Below are 25,829 nucleotides of genomic sequence, written 5' to 3'. Positions count from 1 at the left end.
TGAGTGTCAAATTTTCTCCCCCCTGCTCCTCCCCTACCAACTGAGATTACAGGTAAACAATATGATATCAATTATACATGTTAAGCCATGCAAAATATATTTTCGTATTAGCCGTATTGACAAAAAAACAACAATAAGAAGCAAAAAGAAAAAAAGTGTAAAGAGTTTGATTTAATCTGCTTCAGAGTTAATCAGTTCTCTCTCAGGAGGTAGACAGTATATTTCATCATGGATCATTTGTTGTCATCTTGGATCATTGCATTGATCAGAGTAGCTAAGTCTTTCATAATTGATCATCATTACAGTCTTGCCTTTTTTTTTAAAAAAAGAATGTTTTCATTTTATTTTTCTCAATTACATGTAAGAACAATTTTTTAATTTTTTTAATTCCAAATTACCCTCTTCTTCCCCTACTACCTCCTTTAAAAGGCTAGCACTTTGATAAAGATTATACATGTGCAGTTATGCAAAAAATTTCCATATTAGCGGTGCTGCAAAAGAGAACACAGACCATATCACAGTACTTGGTGAATGGATGAATGAATGAATAAGTCCAAAAGCATTTATTAAGCATTTGCTACTTGCCAAATACTAAGCTAAATGCTGGAGATAGAATTACAGAAGTAAAGACATTCCCTTTCTTCAGACAGTTTCCATTCTAATAGAGAGACAACAAATTGAGGGTAATGTGTTACTCAGGGATATTTTCATTTGGCAAATTACAGGAATAGTGATTGGAGCCTTGGGGGAGTAGATGGACACACTCCTTCTAGGAGCAAAGGTAGAATTGATTTGATCATAGTGCGTTCTAGAGGGGGCTCAATAAATGTTTGTTCATTCTTATGCCCTTAATAAATGCTTACCAATTGATTGAAGAAAAAAAAAAGAAAAATGAAGAGATAATATCTCATTAAAGAAAAAAAGAACACAGGCCAAAAAAAGTAAAAAAACAAAACAACAAAAACCAAAACTAAGAATAGTAAAGTATGCTTCAGTCTGCATTCAGATTCTTATCAATTCTTTCTCTGGAGGTGGATGGCATTTTGCATCCTAAGTTCTTCAGAATAGTCTTTGGTCATCCATAGTTGATTATCATATAATATTGCTTTTAATATGTTCAATGATCTCCTGGTTCTCCTCACTTCACTTTGCATCCATTCATAAAAGTCTTCCCAGGTTCTTCTGAGACCATCCAGCTTGTGATTTGCTATATAGCACAATAGTAATCCATCACAATCATACCACAATTTGTTGAGCCATTCCCCAATTGATAGGCATCCCTTCACTTTCCAATTCTTTGCCAACACAAAATGAGCTGCTATTACTATTTTCATACATATAGGACCTTTTCCTTTTTCAGATCTAGTAGTGGTATTATTGGGTCAAAGGATATGTATACTTTTACAGCCATTTGTGTGTAATTCCAAATTGCTCTCCAAAATGGTTGGATCAGTTCACAACTCCATGAAGAGTACATTAGTGTCCCAATTTTTTACTTCCCCTCCATCTGATAAATATGAGGTGGTACCTCAGTTTTTTAATTTGCATTTTTCTTATCAATAATGATTTAAAGCATTTTTATGTGACTATAGCTTTGATGTCTTCTGAAAATGGCTTTATCATGTCTTTTGACAATTTATCAATTGTGGAATGGCTCTTATTTTTATAAATATTGCTTAGTTCCCTGTATATCTGAAAGATGAGGCCTTTATCAAAGAAAGTTGCTATAAAAAATTTCCCCAGTTCCCTTCTTTCCTTCTAATTTTGACTACATTAGTTTTGTTTGTGTAAAAACTTTTTTTTAAATTTCATATAATCAGAATTATTTGTTTTACTTCCTATGATCCTCTCTTATCTCTTATTTGGTCATAAACTTTTTCCTTATCCATAAATCTGACAGGTAGAATTTTCCATGTTTTGTTTATAATTTGTTTATAATATCACCCTTTATGTCTAAATCATGTACCTATTTTGACCTTATCTTGATATACAATGTGAGATGCTGATCTATGCCTAGTATCTACCAAGCTGCTTTCCAGTTTTCCCAGCAATTTTTGTCAAATGTTTGGTTCTTTCCCCAAAAGCTTGGGTCTTTGGGTTTATCAAAAACTAGATTAATATGCTCATTTACCACTGCTCCACTGCTCCATTTCTTAGCCAGTTGCAGATTGTTTTGATGATTACTGCTTTGTAATATTTATATCTGTCACTGCCACTTCCATTTTTTAAAAGTGATTCCCTTAATAGTTTCACCTTTTTTTCTTCTAGATAAATTTCATGTAAAATAATTCTTTGGTAGTTTGATTGATATGGTAATGAATAAGGAAATAATTTATGTAAAATCATCATTTTTATTATATTGGCTTAGCCTACCCATGAGTAATGAATATTTCTACAGTTGCTTCTGTCTGTATTTGTGTGAAAAGTGTTTTGTAATTATGTTCATATAGTTCCTGGGTTTGTCTTTATTGAAAGTAATTTTTTATTGCATTATGGTCTATGAAAAGGGTATATTTAGTATTTCTGCTTTTCTGCACTTGTTTGTGAGAGTTTTATGCCTTACCTAAATACATGGTTAGTTGTTGTGAAGGTACCATGTACAGTTGAGAAAAACATTTTTTCTAGGGATCTATTACATCTAACTTTTCTAAAAGTCTATTAACCTTCTTAATTTCTTTCTTATTTTATGGTTAGATTTATGTCAGGCTGAAATATGGTTTTACTGTCTATTTCCTCCTGTGATTCACTTAATTTTTACTTTAAGAATTTGGTTGCTATACCATTCAGTGCTTATATATATATATATATATATATATATATATATATATATATATATATATATATATATATATATATACACACACACACACACACACACATATATATGTATGTATATACACACACATATATGTATGTATATATGAATATGTATATTTAGTATTGATATTACTTCATTGTCTATGATGCATTTTAGCAAGATATAGTTTCCCTGCTTATTTCTTTTTTTTTTTTTAATTAGGCAATTGGAGTTAAGTGACTTGCCCAGGTCACATAGCTAGTAAGTGTCAAGTGTTTGGTCTGAAGCCAGATTTGTCCTCAGGTCCTCCTGACTTTAGGGCTGGTGCTCTATCCACTGTACCACCTAGCTGCCCCCTTCCCTGCTTATTTCTTAATTGGTCTTTTTTGCTTATGCTTTGTCTTGAGATCATGATTACTACCACTGCCTATTTTAGTTCAGCTTAAGCAAAATAGATTCTGCTCCAGCCCCTTATTTTTACTGTGTGTGTCTCTATTTCAAGTGTGTTTCTTGTAAACATGTCATTGGATTCTGGTTTCTAATCCATTCTGCTATCCATTTGTGTTTTGTGAGTGAATTCATCCCATTTACATTCACAGTTATAATTGCTAATTGTGCTTTTCCTTCTATCCTGTTTTCTACTGTTTTATCCTTCTATCTCTCATTTTACTCTGCCTTTCTCTAAAGTCTGTTTTGCTTCTGACCACTGCCTTTTTTTCTATCTGCCCTCACTTTTATCATTCCTTTTCTCTTAACCCTTTCTTGTCCTATTTCCCTGTTGTGTAATATAATTTTCTATGCCCTGTTGAATATGTTTGTATATATTCTTCCCTGTTTGAATCAATTCAGATAAGAGTGAAGTTCAAATATTGCCCACCCCACCTCACTATTTTTCCTTCCACTGTTAAAGCTCTTTTTCACATGTGTCTTTTATGTAAAACAATTTTCCCTATTCATCCTCTCCCTTCCCCCTTCTCCCTTTTCTTTCCTTATCCACTTTTTAAAAGATTATCCCAATATAATTGATTCATTCTCTTATCCTTTGTCTACAGGCCTCTTCTAACTGCCCTAATAATGATAACGTCTTAGGTGTTATATTTATTATCTTTCTGTACAAGAAAGTAAATGGTTTAATCTTATTGAGTCTTTTATGATTTCTCTTTCATGTTTACCTTTTTATGCTTCCCTTGAATCTCATATTTGATTGTGAAATTTTCTATTCATCTCTGTTCTTTATATCAGGAATGCTTGAAAGTCCTCTATTTTGGGGGAAGAGCCAAGATGGTAGAGTAAAGGCAGAAACTTGCCTGAGCTCTCTCCTCCATACCCTTCCAAATACCTTTTAAAATTACTCTAAACAAATTCCAGAATAGCAGAACCCACAAAAAGAGAGTGAAACAAATTTCCAGCTCAAGACATCCTGGAAGGTTGACAGGAATGGTTTGTTGTATCAGGATGAGAGAGGAACACAGTCCATTGCAGGCCAGGCCAGCACAGACTGGGCCTCAGCAAACTCAGAACAAGCCTCCAGGCAACTGAATCCCTGGGCAATAATGACAGTTTCCAGACTTCTCAGCCCACAGACACCAAAGACAACTTAGAAAGTCAGCAGGAAAGATCTGATGGACCTGGGTGAGAGAGGAGCACAGTTCAGTGCAGGCTGTGCCAGCATAGCCCCAGCCCCAGCAAAACAAAAGCAAGACTTGGGAGTGACTGAATCAGCAGCAGCTGCTTCCAGAGCTCTCAGACCATAGATGGTAAAAGGGTTGAACAGCTGGTCAGAAGGAGACTCTGTTGCTTTGCCCATACTTGGATCCAGGTCTCAATACTAAGTGGCAACCTCAGGGTGAAGAGAAGTACTAGCATAGCAGAGTTTGTGGCAGCAGTGCAGAGAGAACCCTCTTCACAGTTTCAGGGAAAAAAAGAGTGCTTATGGTCACTCACAGGCCAGGAGTAAAACCTCTCCTTAGATCATACCACCTTGGCAAAACTGAAAACTTACAGGCCCCTAGAAGTATCTCTGAAACAGCTGCATAAAACCCCTGAAACTTGCGACAGTTTGCCTCCACTCTGGAAGCAGAGCCCTACTTTAACAAAGAGTTAAAAAGTCAAGTAAAAGGCTGGGAAAATAAACAAACAATGAAGAAAAAACTCTGTAGAAAGTTACTGTGGTGATAAGGGAGATCAAAACACAAAATCAGAAGACAACAAAGTCAAAGTTCCTACATACAAAGCCTCCAAGAAAAACATGAATTGGTCTCAGGCCACGGAAGAGCTCAAAAAAGATTTTGAAAATCAAGTAAGGGAAATAGAGGAAAAACTGGGAGGAGAAATGAGAGTAATGCAAGAAAATCATGAAAAATAAGTCAACAGCTTGGTGAAGGAGAGACAAAAAAATACTGAAGAAAATAATACCTTAAAAAACAGAATAGGCCAAATGGTAAAAGAGGTCCAAAAAAGCTAATGAGAAGAAAGCCTTTAAAAGCAGAATTGGCCAAATGGAAAAGGAGGTCCAAAAGCCCACTGAAGAAAATAATTTCTTAAAAATTAGAAAGGAGCAAATGGGAGCTAATGACTTCATGAGAAATCAAGAAATAAAATAAATAAGAAAACAAAACCAAAAGAATGGAAAAAAATAGAAGACAATGTGAAATGCATCATTGGATGGAAAATAGATCCAAGAGAGATAATTTTAAAATTATTAGACTGCCTGAAAGCCAGGATCAAAAAAAGAAAAGATCCTAGACATCATCTTTTAAGAAATTATTATGGAAAATTGCCCTGATATTCTAGAACCAGAGGGTAAAATAGAAATTGAAAGAATCCATTGATCACCTCCTGAAAGAGATCCCAAAATGAAAACTACTAGGAATATTATAGCCAAATTCCAGAGTTCCCAGATCAAGGAGAAAATACTGCAAGCAGCCAAAAAGAAACAATTGAAGTACTGCGGAAACACAATCAGGATAACACAAGACTGGAATATGAAATTCTGGAGAGCAAAGGAGCTAGGATTACAACCAAGAATCACCTACCCAGCAAAACCGAATATAATCTATGAGGGGTGGAAATGGATATTCAATGAAATAGAGGAATTTCAAGCACTCTTGAGAAAAGACAGGAGCTGAATAGAAAATTTGACTTTCAAATACAAGACTCAAAAAAAGCATGAAAAGGTAAACAGGAAAGAAAAACCATAAAGGACTTATTAAAGTTAAACTTTTTACATTCTTACATGAGAAGATGATATTCGTAACTCATAAGACCTTTCTCATTATTAGAGTAGTTAGAGGTATATATAAGACAGAAGGTACAGTTGTGAGTTGAATATGAAGGAACGATATCTAAAAAATAAAATTAATGTGTGAGAGAGGAATGTAGTGGGAAAAACAGAAAGTGAGAAGTAGAATGGGGTAAATTATCTCACATAAAAGAGGCAAGAAAAAGCTTTTACAATGGAGGGGAAGAGGAGGAAGGTGAGGGGGAGTGACTGAACCTAAATAATCAGAATTGCCTCAGAGAGGGAATACCACACACACTCAATTGGGTATGGAAATCTACATTACTCTACAGGAAAGTAGTAGGTAAGGGGATAAGAGAAGGGAGGGCAGATTAGGGGAAGGAGTAGTAAGAGGCAGAACACTTGAGGAATAGGGTGAAAGGAGAGAGAATAGAATAAACGAGGTAGGGGAATAGGATGGAGGGAAATAGTCTTTCACAACATGATTATTATGAAAGTGTTTTGCATGACTGCACATGCGTAACCTATATAGAATTACTTGCCTTCTCAATGGGGTGGTGAGGGAAGAAGGGAGAGATTTTGGAACTCAGAGTTTTTTAAATGAATATTAAATTTTTTTTACATGTAACTGGAGAAAAATAAAATTTTAAATAAAAAAATTAATATGATTAATTTTTTAAAAAATGAAAGTACTCAATTTAATTAAATATATATTTTTCCTCTTGAAGGATTATTACTCAGTTTTGCTGAGTAAGTTTTTCTTGGTTGTAATTCTAGCTCCTTTGCCTTCCAGAATATGATATTCCAAGCCTTCCATTCTGTTAACATTGCAGCTGCTAACTCTTGTGTGATCCTGACTGTGGCTCTATGACATTTGAATGGTTTCTTTCTGAGTGCTTGAAGCATTTTCTCTTTGACCTGAGAATTTTCATTTTGGAACTTCTTGCATATGGTGATAGGTGGTTCCTTTTGATTTATATTTTACCCTCTATTTCTGGGATATCTGGGTAGTTTTCCTCGGTAATTTCTTGAAAGATGATGTCTAGGCTCTTTCTTTGATCATGGCTTTCAGATAATCCAATAATTCTTGACTTATCTCTCCTGGATCTATTTTCCAGGTCAGTTGTTTTCCAATGAAATATATCACATTTTCTTCCACTTTATTTTTTGATTGTTCATGCAGTCATTTGCTTCTTCTTGCTCAATTCTAATTTTTAAGGAATTATTTTCTTTAGTCAGCTTTTGTACCTCTTTTTTCTATCTGACCAACCCTCCTCTTTAAGGAGTTATTTTCATCAATGGAATTTGTATGTCTTTTGTCATTTCACCAATTCTGTTTTTTTTTCCCCAAAGGTGTTATTTTCTTCAGTATTTTTGTGCCTCTCTTATCAAAGTGTTAATTGTCTTTTGATAATTTTCTTGCATTGCTCTTATTTCTTTTCCCAATTTTTCCTTTACCATTCTGATTTTGGAAAACATTTTTCAGCTTTTTCAGGAATTCTTGTTGAGCTTGTGTTGATTTCATGCTTTTCTTTGAAGCTTTGTCTTTAGATTTTTGACATTGTTGTCTTTTGAGTTTGTATCTTGATATTCCCTGTCACCCTAGTAGCTTTTCATACTTGAGGTTTTTGTTTGTTTTTTTACTCTTTGGTCACTTTTCCAGCCTATTTCATGAGTTTGAACTTTATGTTAAAATTGGTTTCTGTTCCTGGCATTGGCGGTGGGGTAACATTGTCCCAAGCTTCAGGCTTTTTCATCCTAATGCTTTCAGCGCCTGTTCTGGATCTGGGGAAAGGTGTGGTCTCTGCTCCCTTGGGACCCGAAGTAATACTGCTCCTCAGGGTCCCTGCTTCTTTGAGACCAAAAGCAATGCTGCTTCTCAGTGTTTCTGATCTCTTGTGACTGCAAACAATACTGCTTCTCCAGGCTCCTATTCTTTTGCAACAGTGAGTGCTCCTCTCCAATCTGGAATTGTGATGGAGTTGTCAAACAATGCCTTGTCCTGCACCCAATGCTAGGTGCAGATTTACTCTATGGTCTCTTTCTGACCAGTTACTTGATCTCCTTATTATTTTTGGCTTGAGAGATCCTGAAGCTGCTGCTGATGTTGTTGCACCAGTGGTGTTCCCACCAGGTAGGCTCAGAGTCAGCCCCATCCCAGCATCAAAGACCTATCCTTCTGACCTCTTACGTTATCTTGAACTGGAAGAATATCTCACCTTGACCTTTTATGACTCTGCTGCTACAGAAGTCAACTTGAGGCATTATTATAAAGTTGTTTAGAGGACAATATTGGGAAAGCTTGGGTGTTTTCTGTATTCCACTATCTTGGCTCCTCCCTCAAGGTTTTAATTTAGATTGATTTCCATTTTGACCAGTTGTTTTTTGTTAAAATGTGCCTCCTTTCTCTATGGCTGACATTCTTGGGTTTATCAAATATTGTAATAGTATGTTTGCTACTAGTTTGTCTTGTCTATTCCACTGATAACTGGCTTTTTACAAAATTTTTAATCATTTACCAAATAGTTTTGCTGATTACTGCTTCTAGAAGAGTTTGAAATCTGGTTACTGCTAGACTCCCTTAGGTTTTTTTTCCCTTCCATTTCGCCCCCTTAATTCTTGACCTTCTGTCTTGCAGATGAATTTTGTTTAGTTCTTTAAAGTTAACCATTGGCAATTTGATTGCTATGCCATTAAATTGGTAAATTAATTGAAGTAACATTTTCATTTTGTTATGTTAGCATGATCTAGCCATGTACGATTAATATCTCTACAATTATTTATCCTCTTTTGTCCTGTAAAGTGTTTTGTAGTTATATTGATATAATTTCTGTTATGAGAATTTGGTTTTGTTATTTGGAATCCTAGAAATTTTACACTTTCTTCAGTTATTTTGAATTGGATTTCTTTTGTTTTTACTTCTTTCTAGATTTTGTTGTATATATACAAAAAGTCTGATGGTTTTTATGAGTTTATTTTATATCCTGCTACTTTCCTGGAGATATCATTTTAATTAGTTTTTAGTTGAATCTCTAGAGATCTCTAAGTAGATGATCATATCATCCGCAAGAAGCAATACTTTTGTTTCTTTTGTGTATTTCCTTAGTTTCTTACCTTATTATAGTAACTAACATTTCTAGAACTGTAACATATAATAGCGGTGACAATGACATGCTTACTTTACCCCTGAATTTATTAGAAAGACTCCCTTCAATTCTTCATTTCATATAATACTAGGACTGGATTTTAGATAGGTATTGTTTACCAGAAGAAGGAGAAGTCCATTCATTCCTTTGCTTCATAAATTTTTTTTAAAAATGTAAATGGGTATTTTAGTTTATCAAAAGTTTTTCTGCATCTTATGATATAATCAAGTAATCTTTCATTGTTCTTGCTATCAATGTGATCTATTATGTTTGTAGTTTTCCTGACACTGAATAAAACCTGCATTCTTGGCCTAAATCTAGTTTGGTCATGGTGTAAAATCTGTTAAATGTTTCTATGCATCTTTATTAATATAGTATTCGATATTTTTATATATATATGTATATATTGATTAAAGATGTTGACCTATGGTTTTCTGTTTTTACATTCTCCTTGGTTTAGGTATCAGGTCCATATTTGTCTATAGAAGAATGTTGGTACTTTCTAAAATATTTTTTTAATTATGTAACATTCAAGTTAATTTTTCTTTGAATGTTAGAGAGAATTTACTTAATTTCTTTTTAGTCCTTGATTTTTTTCTTCAGAAATTCAATTATGATTAGTCCATTTTCTTTCCTTGATTTGTTAATATGACTATTTTATATTTTTATAAATATGCATCCATTTCATTATAGTTATGAGTGCTGTTGGCATATAATTGGGTGAAATAATTTTTAATAATTTTCTTTATTTCCACTTCATCTGTTATGAGTCCTTTTCTGTTTTTGAGTCTGTTAATTTGGTTTTCCTTTCTTGCTTTAATCAGATTAACCATGTCTTTTATTAGCTTTTTCCCCCTAACAAAAATAAAAGCTCACTTTTATTTATCAAGTCAGGGGGATCTGTTTACTTTTTATTTTCAGAATTTCTATTTTTATGCATAGATTTTTTAATTGCTGTATTTTTTTTAAGCTGTATGAGTAATTTATCTAGCTTCTCTTCCTATAAAACTAGTAGATAGAACTGTGGAGAGTGCATGTGACTAGAAACAGATAATGTTACTGCCTTTTCTTCCCTATCCTACCCACCAATTTGACTCTGAAGATGCAATCAGTTACAGTGTAATAATTAGTTCTTTGTTAAGCCTAGGAACAATATAATGAATGGCCTCAGAGGCCCACTGATTCTGTCCTCTGCTGCCTTAGGGAATTTATGTAAATGAAAAGTTAGGATCACAATTGTTCAGTAACCTCAGGAAAATTCCTAATATTTAGGCAGAGATTTGGCTCTCTGCCTTAAATTTCTGTTTATCTCTAACCACTGTAGTTGAGACAAAAATTCAGGTTATCAGGAAATATTTAGATAAAAAAACCAAGCAGATTATGTTATAGTGTCTGTTAAGAGGCAATAAGAGAAAAAGTTGGAGGAAGGATAGACCTTGTCTTGAAACTTCCCTTAGTCTGAAGAGGTGGGTATAGCTGGTGGCATTAGCTTGAATTTTCTGCTGAGATGACTGTAAAAACCAATTGCCCTTTTTAATTTCTTTCTTCACTGTTGCAGCTCAGTCATACTTTCTCTTTCTCTTTTTGCCTATTGCCCCTATTCCACATATTTTTTGATCAGCTTTTGAGGTCCCTACTCCTTTCTCTCTAATGCCAGACACTTGAATTCCAGAGTTCCAAATTGGTTCGCATATATACATGGGTGTATATATGTATGTATGTATGTATGTATGTATGTATATAATCCACAAGGCATGACTAGTATCAAACCAATCTGAACATACTTTCTGTGTGGCATCAGTTCATGTCATTACAATGGTTTTCATTCATTTATATTTTGATCAAGGGCTTTTCACCCTGAGTTAAAATGTCTTTGATTATTTAGTAATAAAGGTTAGCTTAGGCCTTGTTGACAACTAGTTCATTTATCTAAATGATTAATTCATATGAGAAGTCTAATCTCTATAATTATTGAGATAGAAATATGATAGAGAGATAGAAACATCTCTTGTTTATTCCTTCCACCTCCCTAATTTAAATGTTTATCTGTAGCAAATGTACTGGATTATGTTTGTCAAAATCCATAGTCACAAGTCCTGGAATTTGGGTATTGAATTACATAATTGAACTGCAGTTGTAATGCTTTCCCAAATGTTTTACACTAAAGAATCTTGGAAAAATTCTGTATGGAACAGCTTATAATCAAATGAGTAAATAACACTTTTCTTTCTCTAGAAAGATATAAAACTCTTGCTGAAGTGGAAAACAACAACAATAACAAAAAACAAAAAACAAAAAAAAATCTTCACTCTCCAGTTCCAAATTGTGATAATTTCCTCTTTTTCTGGTTGGGCAAGAACATAACTACCAAGATCTTTAGCAGCTTAGTACTCCCTGCATATCCACATATGTATGTATATGTGTGTGTGTGTTTATCTATAGATATAAAGCACTTACCAAAGTGCCTGGCAAATAGTAAGTGCTATATAAATGTTAGCTATCGTAATACTAACCATTGTATGTGCACCAGATAGCTAGATAAATAAGTAATTAAATTATAGGAGAAAAATCAACATCAAAACTATGAAACTCAAGGATTTCAATGTTCCCCTTCCAGAACAAGACAAATTTAACAAAAACATAGAGTAAATTTAAGGCCCTGAATAGAATTATAGAAAAGTTAGATATGATTTACCTCTGTTGATTAATGAATTAGAATCAATAGGTAAATACAGATCCCTTTACCTATCTGTGTATATATAGATCTGTATCTTTGTGTATTTGAATTTTTGTCATTTGTCTAACTGTCTTTGATGAAATTATTGTTTCTATGGTTTGTCATTTGACAAACACATTCTTTAGCATTATCTCCATATTTAAGTTTAGATTGTATTTTGATTTTTAAAAGCATGTTGTGGTTGATGAAAGATGAAAATGTGTTTAATATTTCTTTTTTATATTTGTTTATGAGTTTTTCATGACCTTACACAGCCAGTTTTCAGAAATTTGCCATGCAAAGCTGAGAAATATGTATGTATCTTTTTATTTTCATTCAGTAATTACCCAAGATAAGTCGCATCTAACTTTTCTACAATTCTGTTCAAGTTGTTAATTTTTTTATCATTCATCTTTTTTTAAAATTACATGTGTGTTGTTCTTAAAGGGCTACACTGAGATATTTAACTTTCACAGTTTTGTTGTCTATCTTTTCCCTGTAATTTTATTAACTTTTCTTATAATAATATGCTATCCCTCTTGGTGCATGTCTAAAATATACATGTACATATGTGTGTGTGTATATATATATATATGAAATGTTGCTTTATCTAAGATCATACCATAAATTTTGCTATAATTCATTGTATTAAGTGCATAATATTTATGTTTAAATTTTTTTTTGTAACCAAAAGTTTTTTTTCATGTAGTGTTAAATTCTTTCTTGTATAGTCGGCTATACTATTCCATTTTGTGGGTAAATTCATACCATTCACAATTATGATTATGCTTATTTCCTTCTACCATATCCTTTTTTTAAAAAAATAGGTTTTATTATTATTTTTGTTTTCTCTTTGGCTTTATTTCCCTCTGAATCCTTCCCCCCAACTTTTCCCCTCTTCCCCTAGAACTATTCCTTATTAGAATTTTTTTAAGAGGAAGAAGAGGGAAGAAATCAGATGTTATATTCAATTTCCCATATCTGTGGACTCCTACTTTTGCAAAGAAGTGGGCTGTCATATCTCTTCTTTGGGGCTATCCTCATCATATTCTCAGATTTTTTTCCCCCTCTTTGCTCCCTGCCTCTACTTTGCAAAGAAGTCAATCATTAAATATTTATTAGTTGCATAGAAAGGCAAAAGACAGTCCCTCAAGGATTCCCTGCCCTCAAGGAGCTTACCATTTAATGGCTGAGCCAACAAGCTAATAAATACACAGAACAAATAGGAAATAATTAACAGAAAGAAGACACTAGAACTATGAGTGACTGGGAATGGCTTCCTGTAAAGAGTGAGATTTTAGTTGGGACTTGAAGGCAACTAGGGAAGTCTGGTGGTAAGGATAAGGAGGGAAAGCATTCCAGGAATGGGGGCCAGTCTGAAAATGCCCAGAATCAAGAGGTGGAGTGTCTGTGAAAGAGCAAGGAGGCCACTGAATGAGGTCTGAGAAGACTTGAAAGGTGGGGGACTAGGTTGTGAAGAGCTTTGAACACCAAATGGGCAATCTTGTATTTGATCATGGAAGTGATAGGGAACCACTGGAGTTTATTGAATATGAGAGTGACATGTTTGCACTTGCACTTTAGGAACATCATTTTCATAGCTAAATGGAGGGTGTACTGGACTGGGGAGAGACTTGAGTCAGGCAGACCCATCAGCAGTCTATTACAGTAGTCCATGTGAAAGGTGATAAGGGGCTTCCACCAGAGTGGTGGCAGTGTTGGAAGAGAGAAGGGGGTGTATTCCAGAGATATAATAAACAACCTTGACTACAGATTGGATGGAGGGAGTGGGGAGGTGGTATTGAAAGATAGCAAGAAGTCAAGAATGACACCTAGATTGCGAGCCTGAGGGACTGGAAGACTGTGCCCTCTTCAGTAATAGAGAAATTTGAAAGGGGGAAGGGTATAGGGGAGAAGATAATGAGTTCAATTTTGGACATGTTGAGTTTAAGGTGTCTACTGGATATCTAGTTTGAGGTATCTGAAAAGCAGTTGGAGATAAGAGACTGGAGGTCAGCAGAGAGGTTAGGGCTAGGTAGCTAGATTTGAGAATCATTAGCATAGGCATGTTAATTAAATCAATAGAAACTAATGAATTTAAGAGGTGAAGCAGTAAAGATGGAGATGAGAACACTTCTTTTCATCCTCCCCAGACCCCAATCGCTGGTTCTTATGTTTTCTCCTTTGATTACCTTTATTATCTTCCTTTCGTATTTCACTGAAAATTATGTGTGCGGATCTGTTCAACTCTCCTTTGTCTAGTTCAGAATGTTCATGAGATACCTGTTTCTCCATCCCCACTCATTTCTGCATGTTTATGTCTTCTTTGTTCTGCCTCTTAAAATATAGTATTCTAAGATTTTCTTTGCTTTTTCGTAGTTGTAGCATTTTTTTGTGTCTAATTGTGAGATTCTTTGGTACTTGAACTCTCTCTGGCTGCTTAAATATTTTTTTCTTTTACTTAAAAGCTGTGGATTTTGTCTGACATTCTTGGGTATTTTCAATGTGGTATGTCTTTCAGGAGGTGATTCAATTATTTTTATTTCTATTTTGTACTTTTGTTCTACTAAATCTGAGCAATTTTCTTTTATTTCTTGAAATACAGTATCCAGGTTTTTCCTTTACTTGTGCTTTTCAGAGTGTCTCATAATTCTTAAATTATATCTCTGTGATCCATTTTCAGTCAATTGTTTTTGACAACAGCCACCTCATATGTTTCGCTAACTTTCAGTCTTTTGAATTTGTTCTAATATTTCTTGTCTCATAGAATCAATGAATTTCGTTTGCTATTTTTCATAATGTCCACTACTTGGATAAGTTTTTCAACTTTCTTGTCTCAGCCTATTTTTTAAAAAATTTCCTCAAGAGTTCTAATTTCATTTTTTCTTTTTTTAGGCAATCAGATTTAAGTGACTTGCCCAGGGTCACACAGTTAGTAAGTGTCAAGTGTTTGGTCTGAGGTCGGATTTGAACTCAGGTCTGGTGCTGACTTCAGGGCTGGTGCTCTATCCACTGCACCACCTAGCTGCCCCTCTAATTTCATTTTTTAAATTTTTTTGTTTTTTTCTTCCCATACACTCTGATTATTTAAATCATTCTTTATTTTTTTAATGAGACTTTTGCAATTGTATTAATATGTATTGAGGGTACTTTGGTAGAAATGTTATGCATGTTGTAGTTATTTTGAATAATTATAAATCAGTCACCTACAATTGGCTCTATAGCTTACTATATGACATATATCATACAAAGCACTGGAAATACGAATAGAAATAGAATGAAAGATAGGACTTCCCTCCAGCCTACATTCTAAGCAGCAGAAGAATATGGAAGTGACTGGCACAGGGTCGTCATAGAGGAAGTTTAGAGGATGGCTTGGAGAGGAATAGAACTTCTCATGGTGCTTATTCTGTTTTGAAGAATAGAACTTTCTCTACTTTCTGAATTATTTTTATTTGCAGTATTTTTAAAATTAAGAATTGTACTCTGTCACACACTTTTTTTTAGCATCAATTACTATCAATTGGTTTGGTATATTTTTGTTTTTAATGTAATAAATCAGGTTAATTGTTCAACCAGTCTCACATGCATCTAGGATTCATCCTAGATTCCTCACTATCTCTCACCCCACCCCATATCCAATATGTTGCCAAGGCCTGTGGATTTCACCCTTGCAACATCTCTTGATACACTCGCTTCTCTCCTCTGATTCTGACACCACTTCAGTGCAGGCCCTCATTGCTTCACACCTGGACTATCGTAATATATTCTAATGGGGGAGGGGGTGAAGACAACACAAATAAGGGAATAGTGGCCAGGGAAAGGTGTTCTGAGAAATCACAAGGATAGTAAATAGAAACGGGAGGTAGGGCAGGGGGAGAAGACAACAACATTCCCAGAATGAGGGAAGCAATAGGTAGTCATGATGTACTTCACTATGGTCAGGATTTATCTGAAGTATTGTCTTATTCTGTGCATCGCACTTCGAGGACATTTACAAATTGGAGTCCAGAGAATGGTGGCTCTGATGACAGAAGGCCTCAAGACTTTGCTGTACAAGAATTGGTCAAAAGAAACATGAATCTTTACTAGGAAGAACAGAAGACTTAGAGGAGGAAAAAGGAGATGTTTTCAACTACTTGAAGGCAATTGTGTGGAAGAGAGAATAGACTTGTTCTACTAGGCTTCAGAAGGCAGAAATAGGAAAAAAATGAGTAAAAGTTTCAGAGGCATATTTTAGCCCTGAAGAAAAATTTTGTAAGAATCAGAGACTAAAAAATAGATTGTCTTGGGAGATTACTAGACTCCCTGTCACTGAAGGGTGGATAGCCACTTACTAAAGATGCAGTATAAAAGACTCCTGTCTAATTATAGATTGGACTAGAAATCTGAGGTCCCTTCTAACACTGAGATGGTGATTTTGTGTCTGGCAGCAGTAATGTAAAGAAGTCATTTGTCTTTCCATTTCATACCATTGACTTAATACTCCCTACCAGAACTTCGGGTTCATTCTGGCAGCATCATTTGCACTCCCCAAAATCACCAGAAGCAGAGGTCATCAGGCTTGACAAGTCTCAAAGAGACTTCATTACACCCTAGATTCATGCTCTAGGAAGATATATCATCCTCCTTACTTGGTTTCCTCCAGCAGAGTGTCCACCAACAACCACTATTTGTCTCTTCTTCTGATTAGATAGTCTCTCTTCTGACTGTACATGTTGATCCACTGAACTTTGCAGGCAGAAAGACTCATGGTTCATATCCCACCTCTAGCTTTAGCTTCCTCATCTGCAAAATGAAATAATAGTAGTAGCCATCCCACAGGATTGTTGTAAGGATTAGCATACTTCTGCCAGACATAATGCAAACAGAAGTTGTCTTCCAATTCTGTCTGTGAAGTCTCGGTGTTGAACAAATATCAGGCTTCTTCTATCCTGTCTTCCGTTTTTGTTATTTCGACACTGCATCATGTTTCCCTATTAGAATGTAGGTTTCTTCAGGACAGAAACCATGTTTTAATTCCAGGGTGTAGTCCATTGTCTGCATTTAGGTGCTGTATAAATGTTTGCTGGAATTTGGATATTAACATAAAGCTATTCAGGAACACATAGAAGGTTTGTATGATCTAATTAAATTCAACAAACATTTATTAAGCTCCTACTAAGTATCCTCAAGGAGCATACATTCTTCTATCAGATATAATACATAAATAATAAGTAAGAAAAATATGAGCTAATGTGAGGGAGAGCTACCAGTAAAGATCAGAAAAGGCTTCTTATAGGAGGTGGCATCTATGCTGAACTTTGAAGAAAGCTAAGAAAGTAGGTGAAAGTAAGGAGAAAATGTGTTCCAGTCATAAGGGATAGCCAATTCAAACGCATAGAGCTGGGACATGAATACCAAGTCCAGTGAATAGCAAGGAGACCAGCTTAGCTAGAGTACATGAAGGAAAGTCATGTGAACTGAGTCTGGAAGAGTAGACTGGATGCAAATTTTGAGGTGTTTTAACATTTGGGGATCTTAAAAATAGTCATAAGTAATGATAAGTTCATGATTCATTTAGTAACATTTTATGAAACATTTAAAATTATTAGCTATCAAAATAGAAAAACTCTGGTATTAAATTTTTGAGTCCAGGTAAAATTTTAGCATTTTCTACCATATATACATTATATCTTATATGAGACCATATAACATAAGAGGCAGTGTGCATAGCGAACAGAGAGCTTCCTTCAAAGGCATGAAGACCTGAGTTCAAGGTCTTCTTCTGACACATAGCAGTTGTGTGACTCTGGGCAAGTTACTTAACCTCTCACTGTGTGCTACTCAAGTCTTAACACTGTAAGTTGCAGAGAAGGTTCTTAACTGCATTGGTAAAAGGAGTTTCCTTATCAGCAAGTTCCCTATGCCAATGAAAGCAAGAGTCTAGCTATTCCTTAAACATGACACTCCATCTTTGCACCCTTGCATTGCCTATTCCCCAGTCCCTCACTTCCGCCTCTTGGCTTCCCTGGCTTTCTTCACAGTTCAGCTCAGATTTCACCTTCTGCTGGCAGCCTTTCGAAATTCCCTCAGCTACTGTGTACATATATACAAGGACAGTCAAAAACTGTCCTTGCCCTCAAGAAGTTTACATTCTAACTGGGGAGACAACGTGTAAATACCTAGTCACACAACTGGTATATTAAGTACTTAATAAATGTTTATTGACTAATCCATATAATCTATTTCTATAATATAACCCATATAATATGTTTATACTATGTGAATGATGAAGTTAACCTTGAATTTTCAAAAGATTCTGTTTTTTAAAATGTATTATTCAAAATAAAAATGTTATTATTACAATTTTAGAACTGGAAGGGAATTTAAAGATTACCTAAGTCATCTTCCTTGTTTTACAGTTGTGGAACTTGACCACAGGGGAATTTATTTCCCATCATCAAGAGGCTGAGAGAATTTGTTTTGGTGATTACCTCTCTTCTCCACAAGGTGGACCTCTTGTGACATTCAATATTCATTCCTAGATCACTAAGCAACAACCTCAAAAAATTATTCCAGGATGGATCAATTTTGAATTCCCTATAATTTAGACAAATGTACTTTTTAGAAATCAATGTAATGTACTGTTCCTTCTGTCAGCATGTGTCTTAGTAGCAGCTTAATGGGTATAACTGAAGATGTACTTCTGTTAAATTAAAACAAAACACATTTAATGGGTAATGGCAAGAATTAGAAGTTATTTAAAAGGATCAAAGTCATTGCTTCAGTAATTTAAATACATATTGCTTTTTTAATGCCTAGTGGTGTATAATCTGTGAAAACTGAAATTAGTATACTTGTGGACACCACTCACTAATTGACAATTTCTGGAGATTTTAATAATATATAAGATTTTTATCTCATAAAAACTTGGAACTGATTTTTCTCCAAAGCATGAAGGTCTTATTTGTAGGTAGTGAAAATAAGGATAAAACTAACAGTTTTTTAAAAAAATAAAGAGCTCAGAGGCTGAGCAATAGATAATAGATTTTAAATATTTAGAACTAGAAGAGACCTTAGTCAAAGCTCCAAAGATCACAGAGTGGCGGAGTCAAAATTCCAGCTCAGATTCTCTGATTCTAAATCCAGAGCTCATATTACATAGCTTCTCATTGACCTCCCTGCTTCAAGTCTCTCCCTATTCCAATCTATCCTTCATTTAGCTGTCAAAGATATTTTTCTAAAGTTCATGTATATCCATATGGGTCACTTTCCTGCTCACTGAACTCCATTGGCTCCCTATTACTTCCAGAGCCAAATATAAATTCCTCTGCTTGTCATTTAAAGATTTTTATAAATCTGGCCCCTTCTTACTTTTATAGACTTCTTTACTTTATTCCCTTCCATGCATTCTGTGATCCAGCTACTCTGGCTCACTTTGCCATTCCTCAAATGGGACATTCTATCTGCCATCTCTTCAAAATTAAAGAACAAATTAACAGGAATCAAAATGTTGCAGCTATGTTATTGTTACTCCTTTCCACGGGCTGTTCCCCATACCTGGAATGTTCTACACCTCTACCCTGCCTCTGCTTCTTTGTCTTCCTTCAAGACGCAGCTTAAATTCCACTTTCTACAGGAGGCCATTCCTAGTTTTCCCAGCTATTAATGCCTTTCCTTTACATGTTACATTCATAAATTTATGTATGTATGTGTGTATATATGTACATATATATACATATATACATATATGTGTATGATATATATATATATATATATATATATATATATATATATATACCTTTTATGAACCTAGATATTTACATGCTATCTTCCCATATTAAAATTTATACTCCTTGAAAGCAGGAATTGGGTTGTTTTGGTTTGGTTTTTTTGCCTTCCTTTGCATCCTCAGCACTTAGCATAGTGCCTAACATAGTAGGCACTTAAGAATTATATAACAACTTCTAGATAAAATAATTCTAATTCATTAAAGGAGCTACCAAGTTTACGATATATAAGATACTATGATTTTGCAACAGGACTGGCCAATGAGCTCTGTCTGTATGAACATACAATGAGAACATAAGATTGTAACCTTCAGCTTTACCAGAAATGAAAAAACAAATGTCATATTCACAGGGCCACATGTCAGCCTTGAAGAGGAGAGGGCAAGAGGCTTCTTCCTTTACATTATTGTGTCTCACTGAAAGCTATCAGGGAAGTCAAACAAATTTTAAAAGATCCAACCAATTCAGGAAGATGAGGCTGAGAAAAGCCTTTTAAAGTTGCCCCTACTTCTGGTGCCACAACTACAGCCAATCAAAGAGATGATTGTTATCCACCACAAAGTTGGAAACTGGAACCACTTACAGAATGTCTGCAATGCTCCTGTCCCTCCAGGAAACTCCCATGAGAGGCTGTGACGGCACTCCAAGAAGCAGACTCCCCAATCTTTTGTATCAGGAGCACTCTGCACCTGCTCTTGGGACTGGCCCCACTGGCCAATCCCCCATTACAAATTATAATACTAACTTAACTGATTTTGATTATTGGTGTTGATTTATACCTTTATGTTATCTTCAAATAAAGTATGTATTATGAACTATTTATCTTAAAATATGACAAAATGTTAATTTTCATTAATTTAAATTCATCTTCCTCTTAAGTTACATTGAATATAATGAGTCTGCTATATAGAAAAATGGAAGTTTATTTTGGCAGAATTAGAGAGACTGGGATTCTTGGGCAATGCTGAATGGCTTTCCAGATTGGCAGAGTAGGTGGCCCTCTGCCCAATATTTCTAGGGCACAGGCCTAAAATTCTACCAGAAGGGATTCATCTTCTTGAGTTTTTAAGATTTTTGAATCTAAAATTTACTCAGGGAGGTATAATTTTGTATTCATTCCATATGCTCAGTAGCTGTATTTAGTTAGCACCTTTTCTGGAAATCAGATTGAAGCTTTGTAGGAAAAATAAAAAGGAACAATGTATTGGTTCCTAAGAACTGAGAAGAAAGACTTCTCATATTGGGTGAATCTTCTGCCTTTTGCCCTTTCTCCATTTGACCCCTAGATACCATTTACATGTGGAAAACTCAAAACTCCATATTTCTTACAGGTCTCCAGTTCCTTATTATTGCCTTACATAGTTCAGTGCCATGATATATTGCTGTCACCTCCAATTCTTCATGTCTCAAACAAGCAATTATCTAACTACTTTCTAACTTTTCCTCACAGGTTCCTCTTCCCAGCTAACCCATTTTTGTCAGTAGTGACATTTTTCTTTTTTGTCTCACTGACTGGAAATCTTGGAGCCATTCTTAACTGTTGACCTTTTCTCTATTCTTCACTGCTGTCCTTCCTTCAAAATGTCTGATCTAATCTTTCTTCTCTATTTCTACTAAGACCTAGCATAGGGTCTTATCACATATATTGCTATTTCTTGACTATCACCACAGCTTTTCTACAACTAATCTGCTTGGCCCCACCCTCTTCTCTCTTCTTCCTTATCCAGCATTCTACTAATAGATCCTATCTGGTATCCAGCTTTATTTTCTACTACTCTATATTATGCACCCTCGGCTTTCCTCAAACTGGTCATTTCATTGTTCTTTACACATTATAATCCTTTTCAGCCTAAGTTCATGCTATCTTGCCAGCCCTGAATTTTGTCTACCATCTCTACTGCTTTATGTTTTATGTTTATGCTTTACTCTTTTATGTTGTCTTTCCCCATTAGTATATAAGTTCTTTGAGGGTAAAGACTTTCTTTTTGCTCGTATTTTGTATTCCCAGCACTTAGAACAAAATATTCAAACACAATAAATGTTTAATAAATGCTCTCATGTAAATCCTGTAAAGCAGAGATTCTTAACTTGGGGTCCATGAACTTGATTTCTTAAAAAATATTTTGCTAACTGTATTTCAACATTTTTGGCTTTCATTGTAATTCTATGCATTTTTAAATGATTCTGATAAGAGGTCTGTGGGCTTCACCTTCACCAGTCAGGAAGACTTGAGTTTGAACTCTTCCTCTAACACTTAGCAATGTGACCAAATCACTTAACCTCTGTGATGCTCAGTTTCCTTATCTATAAAATGGAAACAACAAAATCATGTACTTATCAGGATTGTTGTGAGAATCAAATGACATCATGTGTCAAACACTTTGCACTAAGCCTTAAAATGCTACATAAATGTCATCTGTAATTATGAGAATACTACTACTCAACCTGTCAGGCGTAACTTGTCTCCCCTCTTCCATGAAGTCTTACTTGTTATTTCAGTGTTTTTTGATCCTTCCTTTCTTTGAACTATGGTCAGAACCACGATTCAGTAGTCAGTTATTTTCTAATTCATAGAATCAAAGGTGTAGAACTGGACAAAGCTTAGAAATCACCTAATTCAACTCTCTCTTTTTACAGCACCATAAAGTTTGTGTGCACAGCTAGTGGCCAGCAAAGGAGCCCAAGTCTCCTTGAAGTCTCAATCCAGAGATCTTGTTTTGTTTCTTGTTTTTGTATTTTGATAGGCTATGGGGTTAAGTGACTTGCCCAGGGTCACACAGCTAGTGAGTGTTAAGTGTCTGAGGCCGGATTTGAACTCAGATCCTCCTGACTTCAGGGCTGGTGCTCTATTCACTGCACCACCTAGCTGACCCTCAATCCAGAGATCTTTAATTGTCTCATAGATTGTTTTTATTCTATTATATTTTAAGTTCTTTGCGGTTATATATCATATGATTTCTCTCATCTCACGGTGTATATAGAAGACATTCAAATATTTAACTGGTCCACAGTTTTGCTGAGGGCCAGCCACTTTCAAGTCTTTAAACCTTTGTTCCTCTACTTAAGATGAGTGTGAAACATACATTTACCTCATCATGAGATTTACTGTTAACTAGTAAATCAAAGCTAAATAGAATATAGCACATGATAAGAGATATTAAAATAATGTTAAATAGGATGGAATTTTCTATTGCTAATACTAGAATAGTATTTACAGCTTGATTCATAAAGAAGCAAAAAAGCACCATACACATGTGTAAAGCTTCACTATCAGTTAAGGCTTAAATGCCAGTTTGGGGGCTTTATCTAGGCTCAGTAGCTGAACAATTAGTCCCACCCCTCCACTATGGTGCTTTCTCACTTCAGGCCTAGGCTGCATCATCCCATCCATTACCTGGGTGGAAGGAGACAGTAAAACAACAACCAAAAGACATACTATGGCCACTGGGCAAACATTAAATTGTTCTTCTTATGTAATATACTGAAGGCCAAATGGATTCATCTTCAAAGTTGATAGAATACTAAATTTTAATGGCAGCTAATTTAAATTTTGTTTCTATCTTGTTCTCTGTTAAATTCCTATTCTGATGTGTTATCCTGATATAGAAGTGATCCAGGTGGTTCTCAAAAGCTCAGCAGGCAAAACACAAGCTCTCCTGGGTAGTTCTCCAGAGAGAAAAAAGGTTCTGAGTACAAGTTCAACTGTGACATTTTTGTTGGTGGGTCTGGAGCCACCCTAGCTAAATTCAGAATTCTGGTCACCAGATGATTATTATTTTTTCAGCCATTCACAGCTCATGAAAACTATACTAAGAAATAGAGGGGCTTCCATCTATGTCATCGGAAGGAGCCTCCAACTAATATAAATATCAATATTTTAAAATATAGCTTTGTATATATTCTTATTTACTATAGTAACTAAAACAGTGCCCAAGTATGAATTGTAATGATCCTATCCAACAGAATTGTGGTTGCTTTTGCTTTCATCACAGGGGAACACAGGTTAACAGATGGGCATAATAGTCAATTTGGAAGGGGAAGGAGGCAGTCAGCAACTTTTTGACCTGAATGCCACAACCAAAGTCTGGTGAAGACCACAGGTATCACTGGCAGGCTTAAGGCAATTAGTAAGAGTAAGAGAGAAAGAATATAGAAGAAAAAGGCAAGAAGTCATAAAATCAAGGGGTCATTGATATAGAAGTGGAAGGAATTTTGAGGATTGTCTAATACAACTCAAAATCACATACGTAATAAGTGATAGAGCAGAAACTTGAACCCAAGCTCCCTGATTCCAAATTTGACACTCTTTCCACTATACTATACCTCTATACAAGTTTTTTAGGTTACCATCAATGAGACAGGTTTTGCATCTTGTTTGACACTGAAGGATAATGCTTTTCACATTTCAAATAATCTCATTCATCTTTACCCTTCCCTTTAAGCCCTGATAAACAGTAAAATCACGCTCTTACAAGTGTAGTTTCCACTCTCCTTATTTTCCAGTCAAGGCAGGTTTTTGTTTATGTATAGAAACTATTGGCTGGTATTAAAATGTGGTTAATATTTTTGCCTGACTCTGTGAATAGTCTCAAAGTAAAACTTTAAAGTTTTCTTCTCACTGGAATTTTCTAATGTCATTAATTATTTCCTGGTTAATTGAAATTTTCTATGTATTCGTTTAAACTACTAGATTAATGAGATAAAGCTAATCACAGAATCCAGTTTTTAGTTCCAGAGCTTAATTACATGAAAGCCAAATATATATATATATATATAATATATATACACATACATATATATAACTACATATGTATATATGTGTGTGTATATGTATATATATACATATATATACACATACATATATATAACTACATATGTATATATGTGTGTGTATATGTGTGTATATATATATATATATATATGCTTATCACCCCCAAACAACCCAAAACACCTGCACACAAATACATATTGCGGCTCTCTTTCATGATTTTAGACTTTTAGACTTTGATGACTGAATAGTAGGATGTGACTAACTTCACTGCTCTCTTCTCTGGTCTGACCCCAAGAAAACGTAAAAGCTGTGTTCATTTCCTGCAATAAGTAGTCATTTAATTAAAGAACAAATTAACAGGAATCAAAATGTTGCAGCTGTGTTCTTGTTAGACGTTATATAAAAAAAGAAAATTATAATACATTAAATCATCTTGTATAACATGAACTTAAGTGTTTACAAACTAATTGTGATAAGAATAAAAATGTCTCATCAACGTAATACTGAATGACAGTGCGTCATACGTCCTTGATGTCAGAGGCCTTGGGATGGTAAAGCCTGTGCATGCACGGCATCTCCGCTTCCCTGTTATATTGCAGTAAAGTTTGAACAAGGATTAAAGGAGAACAGCAGTTTTCTTCTGGTATTTCTAACTCCAGTCTTTTTCCTCAGCCAATCTTCCCACCCCCACAGGTCACCACTCTTTGGACATCAAAGAGTGAAACACCCTTCAGTGATTCCTCTTGTAGGTAGGTAAGTGCAGCAGAGTTCACCTGTGCAGTCTTGCTTGGCTCACATAAACATCAGGTTGTTGTGAGCTGAACTTCAGGGAAGTTCCCTGATGAAAGATCAGTGGTGGTATCAAAAATTGACAAATTCTTCTCAGAAGAAAATCTCTATGGCCTGTGGAATCTAGAGAGGAAAAGTAAGTATATTGTTCTATCAGTATTTTTCAATATTTACTCATTCAACAAATACTAAAGTACTATAATGTGTAAAGCATAAGGGAGATGCAAAATTTAGATAAGACACAAAGCCTCTGCCCTTGTTGGGGATAAGGTACAAGCAGAAATAACTATAATACACACTATTATATAAGTATATGAAAAGTGGAGATGGGGGACAAAGCAAAATGCTATGTGATGTCTGAGATGAAATATTACTAAGCAAGAGTCAGGCAGGGCCACATGAAAGAGATGGGATTTAAGTTTAAAAGAGGAAAGCAGAGAGGAGAGAACATTCCAGGCACAGCAAATGGTGAGAGTACAGTGTCTCATTTAGCTAGAGCACTGAATGTAAAATGGGCTAAGATAAGGCTGGAGAGATACAGAAGCACAAAACTATGGTGGGCCTTGAATGCCAGCCAAAGGAATTTAAATTTTAGTC

The 25,829-nt window shown here is 35.0% G+C and overlaps 1 protein-coding gene across 1 annotated transcript in view; it reads right to left on the bottom strand.

Annotated features, from left to right (window-relative positions):
* Positions 1-24,755: 24,755 nt before the first annotated feature.
* The window catches only part of PHACTR3 (phosphatase and actin regulator 3), a 301,575-nt gene continuing 300,501 nt past the window's right edge, over positions 24,756-25,829 (bottom strand). Inside the window, 1 exon segment of the mRNA XM_020981478.2 lies at positions 24,756-25,355. Within this exon segment, the coding sequence (XP_020837137.1) occupies positions 25,340-25,355 (16 nt within the window). The 3' untranslated portion in view covers positions 24,756-25,339.

The sequence above is a fragment of the Phascolarctos cinereus genome, unplaced genomic scaffold (genome assembly GCF_003287225.1).
Source record: "Phascolarctos cinereus isolate Bilbo 61053 unplaced genomic scaffold, phaCin_HiC Scaffold_2;HRSCAF=192, whole genome shotgun sequence".
In the NCBI taxonomy this organism is placed as follows: Eukaryota; Metazoa; Chordata; class Mammalia; order Diprotodontia; family Phascolarctidae; genus Phascolarctos; species Phascolarctos cinereus.
This window is presented reverse-complemented; position numbering and strand designations above follow the sequence as displayed.